The sequence below is a fragment of the Gouania willdenowi genome, chromosome 15 (assembly GCF_900634775.1).
Source record: "Gouania willdenowi chromosome 15, fGouWil2.1, whole genome shotgun sequence".
NCBI classification, from domain to species: domain Eukaryota; kingdom Metazoa; phylum Chordata; class Actinopteri; order Blenniiformes; family Gobiesocidae; genus Gouania; species Gouania willdenowi.
The window spans coordinates 33,970,894-33,983,128 of record NC_041058.1 but is presented as its reverse complement, the minus strand read 5'-3'; the positions used below and the strand labels follow the sequence as shown (position 1 = coordinate 33,983,128).

The 12,235-nt window shown below is 40.9% G+C and overlaps 1 protein-coding gene and 1 long non-coding RNA gene across 2 annotated transcripts in view; one reads left to right on the top strand and one right to left on the bottom strand.

Annotated features, from left to right (window-relative positions):
- The window catches only part of LOC114476997 (uncharacterized), a 36,897-nt gene that overhangs the window by 13,194 nt on the left and 11,468 nt on the right, over positions 1-12,235 (bottom strand). The window contains exon 3 of the mRNA XM_028469021.1: positions 1,160-1,315. Coding sequence (XP_028324822.1) covers positions 1,160-1,315 — 156 coding nt within the window. The remainder of the gene's footprint in view (positions 1-1,159; positions 1,316-12,235) is intronic.
- LOC114476998 (uncharacterized) lies at positions 1,091-11,658 on the top strand. The gene is made up of 5 exons (XR_003675652.1): positions 1,091-1,346; positions 10,030-10,098; positions 10,253-10,584; positions 10,738-10,797; positions 10,935-11,658. It is a non-coding gene; the product is annotated as an uncharacterized LOC114476998 (long non-coding RNA).

The following is a 12,235-nucleotide window of genomic DNA, read 5'->3' as shown; positions in this document are numbered from 1 at the left end:
CCGCCGCCATCTTGGAGCAGACTTTGCCTCGGCCGCCATCTTAGGGCAGAGTTTCTTCTCACTTACACCTGAATGTGAGCCACACACTGAACTACTGAAACAGGTACCCTTTTTATTTGTTTTGCTCACAGAGTGAAGTGGCCATTAAGTTTTGGGCCTCACCGCTCCCAAGCATCACTCAGGCCTGCAACTACTAGGTTTTATTTGCTAAATAAGCCGGCTAGTGTGAGTGTGTGTGTGATTGGTGAGTGGGCCCCTCACATAACACTTAGTATAGTGCATAATCTTACAGACAGAGGTGATCTTGTTGCAGAGATGTGTATATTGTTTGTTAATATGTTTAGTAAAGTATAAGTTCACTCTTAATTTACAGTTTGGTCATTTTGCATATTTACAGGTGTGTGTGTGTGACTGTGATTTGATCATTGAGTGTGTTAAAGGTGTAATGAGAGTTAATATAGCACTTTAAAGAGTACATAGGACTTAATAGTTAGTAAAATAAATAGAGTGGTTTATTTTTATTAATCTTTAATGGTATAGGAAGAACTGAGGAGGCCCATACCTAATATAGTGGGTATAGGTGGGCTACAATTAGGAATGAAGTGTTTACATGGTCAGTTTTAAGAGGATTAAACTTTTATTCTGAATTAAAGAGGAATTAAAGCTCTCATGTAAATGTGGCCAATCTAAAAGTATGACAAAAATGCAGACAAAAGAGTGAACAGACAATTTCTCATCATTCTTGTTATTGTTAGCATTGCTGCTAACTCTGTGGCTTCCTGTAAAGCCGTGAGCTTTCCCACAATATTGCAATAATTATGGTACCGTGAGGTTACTACAGTGATTATACCCGACCGTGAGATTTAGATATTGTTACATCCCTAATAAACACACTTGAGTGTGTGTCTTTCATTGTTTTTGCTTCGTCTCAACCTCTACTTAGAAGAGGCTTTAGTGCTCAGATGTGTTAAAATACCCCCTGTAGAGCCATTGCGTACCACCATTTGAGAAACACTGATGTTAATCACTGACATATCAGATAATGTGATCACATGTTTCACTTGCATTCATTGTTTCCTTAAAAAATAGATTTGGCCCTGGGATCGAAATAAGAAGCAAAGCAAACCATTCTATCACAAAAAGGCAACATGAAACACACCTCTTTAGTCTTTGACAACCTGCTTTTCCTCTGCAAACGACAGATGTCCTGTTGCAGTCGTAGGTTCATCTCCTGCAGATGTCCGATCTTCTCCATGAGTTGGCAGATGTGTTCCAGGTAGTCGAGGCCTGAACCCAGAGCGCTGGAACTCGCCTCCTGTGAAGCATCAATACAAGAGACACTCATGGTGGGTGCTATTTTTGGTCTTTTTATTGGATGGTAACAGACTATAAACCAGACATGGGCAGCAGACGGTTGAGTTATGTGTGGCACTAAAGTAAACGCACAAAGAGACTCCAAAATCACACACAGAAAGATCATGACAGAAAGATAGAGACAAAAACTGCAAAAAAAGAAAAACACAAAAACAGTAACCATACACAAAATGACAAAAGGTCTCATAACACACAAAACAAAACAAAAAAAATCCAGAATGAAAGAAAAATATACAAGACAATAACAAAAAAGGCAAAATGACAAAAGAACAGAGACAACACAAAATCACAAAACAACATTAAAGGTATTCAAAGATGACAGAAAAACACACAAATCAACATCAAAAACTGAAAAACATGATCAAGAACATAATTAATGATTATTATTTATGCTACAACTTTATTACTAAACTAATTTACAATACTATAATCAGGTAATCTTTTGTGAATTATTCTATTTATCAAACTAAATGTTCCTCTTCTCTCTTTTTTGTTTTCAAGATTTAACGACATTCTCAGTTCAAACTGATTTTATTTCTAGAAAAGATTTTTCAAAGCAAATAAGACACATTTAAACACAAACTTTAAAAACAAACAGTTGCTGAAAGAATTTTTCTTTGTAGCCCAAAGTAATTATGATTGTTTTCTTTTGTTTGCTTGTTACAAATAATTTCAATAAATATCTAATGTTTAATGTACATTTTTATGGCATGCAGTCAATCAAACCAAACCCACTATTTTGAGTAAATCTTCAGTCTGAGCTGGGAAAGATGTTTTTACATGCATTTTATGCCGTGTGTGTGTGTGTGTGTGTGTGTGTGTGTGTGTGTGTGTGTGTGTGTGCGTGTGTGCGTGTGTGCGTGTGTGCGTGTGTGCGTGTGTGCGTGTGCGTGCGTGCGTGCGTGCGTGCGTGCGTGCGTGCGTGCGTGTGTAGGGAGTTACTGCATGGAATGTCATGCTAGGGAGTTTTTCTCCAAAACTTCTGCATGATTATGGAGGTAGATTTGTGTTTTTTAAAAATTCAATAATAATAATAAAAAAAACCTTTTCAATCAAAATAAAAAAAAATTTTATCAAAGAAAAAAAAGTCAAAACGCAATTTTTTGGGGCTCATTTTTTTCTTACGTTCAAACCATTTTTTTTCTTTGATTGAAATGTTAATATGGTCTAAATACAGAAAAGATAACATCAATAAAAAAACAAAAAAAAAACATTTTCAATCAAAGAAAAGTATTCAAATGCAATTATTTAGTCTCAATTTTTTTTTTTTTTTTTTTTTATTTGAACACTTTTTTTCTTTGATTGAAAATATCTATTCTTGATTGAAGTTAAACTTGTTTTTGATTGGAAAGTTTTGTTTTGATTGAATAATAAAGACACATATCTACCTCCATACTTGGTGCTGGGTTTGACCTTATTATAGTTCAGGGGACAAATACAGACCAGTTAAAAAGAGCATTTTTAACAAGAATGCACCCTAGTTTGCACTTTAACATATAAATGATATATAACGTATGTAAATCTAACTAAGTGTGAATACAGATCCTATGTGAGCGTGTCATGAAAGCACATGTTTTGATAGTATTTCTGCCAGCCCAGAAGCTGAAGGCATTGATTCATAATAGGAAAAGCACATTTTGAGCAAATATTTGTCCATGTGGTCAAATATGTCTGAACAAAAGCAGGAAGTGAGCACAGGCATTTCCTGTTTCTTTGCTCACACTAAAAGTGCAGTGAGGCTTAACAGATAAATGTGATAGGAACGATAGTGAACACAGCTGGACCAATCACGTCACTTCTTTCAACTGTAGGTCATGCAACAGCATTTATGTTTGATGTTTCTGTCTGTACTACTAATAAATAAATAAAAATATGTATATACATATTAATAGTGGGACTCGATTCTAAATTAATGGCCCAACAATATTTGACATGAGAAGTCACAACGACGTCATTACTGACTAATACACTTCTTGAAACATGCTTAATATGGTGAATGGATGTAACTATTGTCATTAATTTCATATTCATACACAGCAGAAGTGCACCAAAACAAGCACACGCTCCAGTTGTTTGCTACACATGCTAATGCTAACAAGAGCTCACCTATTTTAATATGGTATGAATGTGTGATGTTAATAATGCATCAATATAGCGCATTTTTGGCTTTACAGAATTAAGGGATTATTCTTTCACTCCACACTTAGTGGTGGTAAACTACGATTGTAGCCACAGCTGCCCCTCCGACCACCACCAACACTGACTCACACACTACATTCATACTAGGCAATGTGGGTGAAATGCCTTGCCCAAGGACACAATAAGGCAAGGCAAGGTGAATTTATTTGTATAGCGCATTTCATACACAAGGCAACTCAATGTGCTTTACATGATGAAACATTCAACAGTTTAAAATCAATAAGAACATTAAAATCATCAGTAAAATCAATTAAAATCATCAGTAAAATCATCAACAAACACATTACATAAACAACAGGACCAAAAATCTCTCTCTCAATCATACACAGTAGAGAAAAAAGTTCCTTTAACTTTGATTTAAAAATGTTCACATGTGATGCTGACTTCAGCTCTGCTGCCGTTTGTTCCACTTCTTTGCAGCATAACAACTAAAAGCAGCATCACCATGTTTACTGTGAGCTCTGGGCTCCACTATCTGACCTGTGTCCATAGATCTGAGAGACCTGCTGGGTTAATACCTGACTAACATGTCACTGATGTATTCTGGACCAAACCCATTCACACATTTATAACCAGCAGCAGAACTTTACAGTCTCCTCTGAGGCTGACTGGGAGCCAATGTAAAGACTTTAAAACTGGACTAATGTGTTCTGATCTCTTTGTTCTGGTTCAGACCTGAGCTGCAGCATTCTGAACCAGCTGTAGATGTTTGATGAAGACCATTACAATAGTCCAGTCTGCTGGAGATAAAAGCATGGACCAGTTTCTCCTGATCTTTCTGAGTCATTAAACCTTTCACTCTGGAGATGTTCTTTAGGTGGCAGAAGGCTGTAACAGATACCACTGAGGTGACTGCCACCCACTGTGGTCTCCATCCACCTACTAACCAGACCCAGACCTGCTGAGCTTCAGACCTGTTTAGCTAAACATCCCTAAACCGTTTCCATTCATTCTCTATGGTACTGCTAAACCACTACGGATGTAATGCGCCTTCTGGCCACTAACGCTCTGTGGCGCTGTAACAGCTTCATTCAGACTTTCCAATTAATTAATTTACGTAATTTAATTTAATTTAATAATAATTTAACAAAGGTAAGTGGTTTTTTGACACATCATGGTTGGATTGTAAACTTGTAAGATTGGATTGATAGTGGGATTTGATTTAATGTTTAAGATGTGGAGGTTTTAAAGTCGAATGAAAGATTATTTATTTTTTATTACAGTAGTATTAGGCAATATAAATAGGCATATTATATATGGCATTTTAACAAAAATCACACTGATAAGTTAACATTAAATAAATAAATACATTAATATTTTATTTTATATTATATATATATTCCCTAGGTTAAAATGTTTGTAGAGATTTCTGTATATTCTAGTGGTTCCCAAACTGGGGTACGTTGTCATGAGTCTGCTTAGTTAGTTATGGTTTACCTCCTTATTCACTCCCTGTTCCTTGATTTTGCCTGTTCCTGTCCATGTTTTCCTGCCTGCCCAGTTTTCCTGCTCTCCACAGCTGCTCCTCATTCCCTCGTCAAGTTGGAGGAGGTTATATATACTCCCTCTGTTCTGTCAGTCTCTGGCTAGATGGTCAACCCGTTAAGAGAGACTTCAACCTCCTAGAAAGTATTGAGAGTTCCTGAGTGTGATTATTAAAGTGGGGTATTGAGAGTTCCTGTTTTTGATTATTAAGTGTGGAATCTGAGTTCTTTATTAAATAACAAATCCGAGTGGGGAATATTTCAGTTGTCTTCCTGGTTTTGTGCGGGGCCTGTTTATTCAATCTTATTTAGATATTTCAGTATCTGTCTACTCCTTCCTGCGTTGCATTTGAGTTCTTCTGTATACCTGTGATAGTACCATCTAGCCACATATGAACTCAGCATCACAGAAGGAAAGCCCAATGGAGCGGCTAGACAGACTAGAGAAGTGTATGGAGCAACATCAGGCTCAGTTACAATCTGCTACTTCTGATGTTCGTCAGGCAGCTGCAGCTAATGATCAGTCCATTGCTACTCTGTCTGCTCAGATCCAACAGCTGGCAGTTACTGTCACTCAGTTAGTCACTGCTGGTGATCCCAATCCTGCACCAGCTCCGCCCCCCGCTGATCTTGCTCCTCCATTACCAGTCTCTGAACCTCGAGTGGGTACCCCAGAGCGCTATGGTGGTGACCCTGAAGGATGTAATCCTTTTCTGACAAACTGCTCCATACTCTTTGCCCTACAACCACATACATTTTCCACCGAGAGGGCCAAGGTGGCTTTTGCCATTAATCATCTTACTGAAAGGGCTCGGTTGTGGGGATCGGCTGAGTGGGAGCGACAGACACCTGCTTGTTCTTCCTTCCAGGCCTTTGCGGATGAACTCCGTAAAGTTTTCGGTGAAACCTCTTTAGGTCCGGACGCAGGGGGAGGTCTACTAGGGATGAGACAAGGGGCCCGCACTGTTTCTGATTATTCTATTGAATTCCGGACCCGAGCCCTTCAGAGCCAGTGGAATGCCGCTGCCCAAACGGATGCTTACCTCCTGGGTCTGAATGACTACATCAAAGATGAGCTGGTTTCACATGACCTTCCCTCATCTCTTGATAAATTGATGGAGCTTGCCACCAGATTGGATCGTCGTATCCAAGCCCGACGGCAAGAAAAGAGGCACAGAATTCCTGAGCGACTTCCTGTTCCACGACCACGTCCTCCAGTAGATGTAAACCACTTTCCGGCTCCTCACGATGGTGGTCCCGAGCCTATGCAGGTGGGCCGAACCAGTCTTTCGCCAGAGGAGCGAGAACATCGTCGCCAGAGAAATCTCTGCCTTTACTGTGGAAAGCCGGGCCATTACGTTTTCAGATGTCCGGTAAAAGGGGCACGGTCATCAGTAGAAAGGGGAGTACTGATGAGTCTTTCCTCCACACCATCCCCTATCAAACAACCCCACTTCCAGGCTCGTCTGGTGCTCAAACGTGGTACTCACACCCTGGCTACTTTGATAGATTCAGGCTCTGATATTTGCCTTTTGGATGAAAACCTGGCCCTACAATTAGAGATCGAAAGTGTTCCTCTTCCAGCATCTGTTCCTGCTAATGCTCTGGACGGCAGACTCCTGGGTACTATCACACATCGCACAGTTCCTGTTCATCTGATACTGGCTGGCAGGCACCATGAGACTGTCCAGTTTCACATTCTGAAGACACCACAACATCCTGTTATTCTGGGGTTCCCTTGGCTTCTCCGACATAACCCGCATATCGATTGGTCTACGGGTTCCTTTATTAGTTGGAGTCCGTATTGCCATCAGATCTGCCTGAAACAAGCGATACCAGCACCAGGCGTGCCCATTGGTTCACAGAACCAGTTCATCCCCTTACAGGTGACAAAGAAACGAGTGTCCGCCAACAAAATGAATCAAAAACCTCGTGAGTTTTACAACGCGGCTCAAACGGTGGCAAAGAACGAGTCGTTGAAATGTGTGACGCAGCCGCCGTCGGCTCTCTGCCAATCACAGGCCAGTAAACCCAGTCACGCTCTCACCGGTTCCGAAGTGGTTTCCAGGACGAAGGAGGTGGCGACGCACACTCCGCCTCGGCACAACAACAACGCAGCAGCGGCAGGCCACACCCCTGGCTCCGCCTCCAAAAGGAAACAGAGGAAGTTGGCCGTCAACTTTGAAGCAGTGAAAGTGAACGAAATGGAGAACTCCAGACAGAACGACTTCTCTGGGGAAGAACTGATGGAATTCAACGATAGGATGTTGGAGAGTGAAGAAGAGGAACAAGAACCCGAGACAATCCTGTCCAGCTCCCACATGGTTGCCAGCCTCACATGGGACGTGGAGGAACGGGTCAAAGCTGCTCTGGAGGACAGTCCGGGACCCAGCACTTTCCCTGACAATCTTTGTTCCTCAGCAGCTCCGGTCGGATGTTCTGCAATGGGCCCACAGTTCTAAACTCACATGTCACCCTGGTATCCAGCGGACTAAGGAGTTCCTGCGGCAACGGTTTTGGTGGGGTTCCCTGGATGAAGACACCAGGGATTTTGTCAAATCCTGTCCTGTATGTAATCAGTCAAAACCTACACACCAAGCACCTGCTGGACATCTTCATTCCCTACCTGTTCCTCATCGACCTTGGTCCCATATATCCCTTGTCTTTGTTACCGGCTTACCTGCTTCTGACGGACACACCACCATCCTGACAGTCGTAGATCGTTTTAGTAAGATGGCTCATTTCATTCCTCTTCCTAAACTTCCGTCGGCGAAGGAGACCGCCCAAATTATGTTGCTAAATGTTTTTCGCCAGCACGGACTACCTACTGATATTGTCTTGGATCGGGGTCCACAATTCACCTCCATTTTCTGGCGGGAGTTCTGTTCGCTTCTAGGGGCCACTGTCAGCTTGTCTTCAGGTTACCATCCTCAATCAAATGGCCAAACCAAAAGAATTAACCAACAGATGGAAACCATTTTGCGTTGTATGGCTTCCAAGAGCCCGTCCTCCTGGTCCCAACAGTTACTGTGGATCGAGTACTCGCATAACACTCTGCAAAGTACGGCCACAGGCCTTTCACCTTTTCAATGTGCGTATGGGTATCAGCCACCCTTATTTCCGTCCCAAGAGAAAGAAGCGTCTTGTCCATCTGTTCAGGCTTTCATCAAACGCTGCTACAGAACCTGGAAACTGGCACGGAAAGCCCTGCTCCGGTCAGCACATCGTTACTCTGCTTCTGCTAATCGCTGCCACTCTGAGGCTCCTGTATACCAAGTAGGCCAGATGGTTTGGCTTTCCACAAAGGATCTCCCTCTTAGAGTTGAGTCCAAGAAACTCACTCCAAGGTTTATTGGCCCTTTTGAAGTTGAGAAGGTGGTCAACCCTGTGGCTGTGCGTCTCAAGTTACCCAGGGCCATGCGCATTAATGCCACTTTCCAGGTCTCGAAGGTTAAACCTGTCCATGAAAGTCCTCTTGCTCCAACCCTACCTCCTCCACCACCAACGAGTCTGATTGATGGAGAACCTGCTTACACGGTCCGACGCCTTCTCCGTTCCAGGCGCCGTGGCAGAGGACTCCAATACCTAATCGACTGGGAGGGGTATGGTCCTGAGGAGCGATGTTGGGTACCTGCCAGGTTTTTCTTGGACCCGCGTCTCATTCGAGCTTTCCATGAACAACATCCGGACCAACCTTCGGTGGCCGTCACTGCTTCTGGGGTGCCTTCTGTCCTTCCTCCTGCGGCCTTGGATGACCAGCTGGACAACAGTGGTTCTGTGGAGGAATCGAGTGGTGGTTCTTCTGTCTGTTCGGAACGGGGTTCTGGGCATTCTGAGGAGTTCTGAACCTCCGCCGGGTTCCCCTCCTCCCTCCCGGTGTGGTGGTTGCTGTTGGGACGGCAGGAGCCGTCCCTTGAGAGGGGGGTTCTGTCATGAGTCTGCTTAGTTAGTTATGGTTTAGCTCCTTATTCACTCCCTGTTCCTTGATTTTGCCTGTTCCTGTCCATGTTTTCCTGCCTGCCCAGTTTTCCTGCTCTCCACAGCTGCTCCTCATTCCCTCGTCAAGTTGGAGGAGGTTACTTATACGCCCTCTGTTCTTTCAGTCTCTGGCTAGATGGTCAACCCGTTAAGAGAGACTTCAAACTCCTAGAAAGTATTGAGAGTTCCTGAGTGTGATTATTAAAGTGGGGTATTGAGAGTTCCTGTTTTTGATTATTAAGTGTGGAATCTGAGTTCTTTATTAAATAACAAATCCGAGTGGGGAATATTTCAGTTGTCTTCCTGGTTTTGTGCGGGGCCCGTTTATTCAATCTTATTTAGACATTTCAGTATCTGTCTACTCCTTCCTGCGTTGCATTTGAGTTCTTCTGTATACCTGTGATATACGTGTATCCCTAGGACAGGGGTCTGCAACTTGTGGCTCTTTGACTCTTTTGCAATGACTCCCTATAGCTATAAGAACATATTAAAATAATGAATTATTTCTTACAGAGGGTGTTAATGATAAATGACTGACACTAAATAAAATTGTGATAAAACAATTTGTCAACCTAAAAATAATAATAATAACTTTCATCAACCTTACATTTTAAATCCCTGGTAAGATAACTAAACCAACAAAAAGACTTTTCTGGAAGAAAATAGTGATTAAAATGCATGCTTGATATGTTGCAAGAATCTAGCAATTTGTATGTGTTGACCGACATGATCATGTTGTTATGAAATTCAAATGATTTTTTAACTACAAATACATCAACCACTTAAAAAATATTATTAATAATAATATTCAATATAATTGTACAAAAATGTGTAAATAAAGTTTAGTACCATTATATTACTATTAAATCAGAATCAGATGAAGTACCCCTTGAATTCATAAGACTTAGCAGGTGAAGTAAGATTTTAGTGCTTTGTGCCTTTATCAAGACCAATTGTTTCATGTTTCTAACTGACATAAAAATGTCTGTTTTAGTGCCTCCTACTTTGCTATCCAGACCACCTGCTCACACCCAAAGGAAACTGTACGAGCCACTTGTAGATGGTAATTGCAGTATAATTTGTTTCTCCATTTGCAGTACATTCATGTTAATCCATTAAATAAATTGGCATACACCATGGTAACATGAGTTACTGTATACTTCAATCATTTACTGATGAATGCTTTTTGTTGTCTGGTTTTCTTTCCGTCCTTGTAGCCCCCTCCATGCCTACCGTGAAGTGACCTGTGCCCCTTCCTGAGCGTGATAGTCACCAGCTAACGGAGAGGACGAGCTCAGCACCAGGCTGATTTTCATATTCAGTTTTATTTTCTCCTTAACAATGTCGACATTGTGGCCCATATGAGTGTTACAAGTTTCTGTACATTAGTGGGAACAAATATAGTAATAAAGTGAATAAATAAATGATGCAATGCAAAGTAAATAGAGTTGATTGGCTTTAATTGAACATATATACATTGATCTTTTCAGGAACCCTCCCACCTTCTGAGATCTCCTCTGCCCTTCGTACCCATGAGCCAACCAACACAGTAATATGTTTTCATAACTCTTTGTTACTGTGTCTCAAGTGTGTCCTTTACTATACTGTCTAATACACAAATTTGTCCTTGACTGTGCCTATAATAAGAAAAATAAAGTGTGTAAATAATATGACATTTTATTTTTTATCCTTGTTCTCTCAGCTGGTCCTTCTGTTGTTGTTCCCCCACTGACACGCAGACCAGACCCTCACACACCACACAGTAAGATGTTTTTATGACTATGTAACTGTGGTCAAAATATGTTTTAAGTTATTATATAATCTGTGATGATAATAAAAGATGTGAAAATGACGACATGTCACTAATTATGTTTTTGTTTTTCATCCTTGTTCCGTCAGCTGGACCTTCTGCTGTTGTTCCTCCACCGACACGCAGACCAGCAGCAAAAGCAGCAGCAACAACAACCCAGACAGACAAAGAAATGTTTCTCATGTGGGCAGCCAAAAATCCAGCTACCAAAGTGAGGTATCATCAGTTCATCACTTTTATCAACAAGGAGCCATTGTTTACTACTATTGCTCCACAAAGGTGTTTAAAGCCTATTCTGCAGAGGGCCTGACAAATCCTAGGATGGCCCAAGAAGAGTTTGCACAGACTGATTTCTTTCAGCGTGAACTTCAGCTAACAAAGCGCAGAGTGGAGGAAAAAGCTGAAAAGAAGAGGAAACTCCAATTCTGTCGCACAGAGCTAAAGCAGGATCCAAACAGCAAACATGTACACACAGGGTTTCCAGGAGTTTCAGGAAAATACATTTACTGCCCACATAAGTCCTCGCCTTATATAAAGACAGAGGCATGACGAAGGAAATGACATGGAGGGAATTTCAAGCCTCATCATTCTATGGCATGGAAAAGGAGAGGTGGGCAGCAGAAGGAAAGATGTAGCAATGCTGACATTTTATGTATACTCTTAATACATTTCATATTTTAATCATCCACTGTTCTCATATTGCACCATTCTGTTGCTCCATCCATTCTTTTCAATTACATACACATTTCAATCAGTTATTGTTTTGCTTTGTTTGAGCTGGTCTTCAGAATTTACCCCCAGACATTGAATGTTTTTTACCCAAGATTCCGGATCATATTCAAAACTCCAACTATAGTACAATTGGTGCTTGATACTAATGCAGGCATAGTGTCAGGTGTGTAAATTGTGTACTGATTCATTTAATAGATTTAGTCGTTTTTTTCCTTGTGTATAAATGTCTAATTGATATTGTTGTTTTTTTGAGGATTCAATTCAATTGAACTGTATTTATATAGTGCAAATTACAACAAAGTCATCTCAAAGCGCTTAACAAAAAAAAAAATAGAGTTCACAGTAAGAAAGAAAGAACCCAACAAGATCCACATGAACAACCATTTGTATATTAAAACTGATTGTTAATACTCATTATAAACTTATTTTTATACTTGCTTGTTTTTAGTCCCTCTTGTTTTGCTCAGTATTCTTCTTGTTGCACCAAGTTACTGCAACTTCTGCCCAGTCCCATTGTTTGCAGCAGCTAAGTTCCATAGTTATCCTGTTCTTGTTTTTGTTTTTTAACCTGTTTATACTTGTTTTAGCTTTCTCTACTGAAGGCTCATGTTTGAGTATTTTTAATAAAACACTGATTTTAAGTAAAGTTAAGTAATTT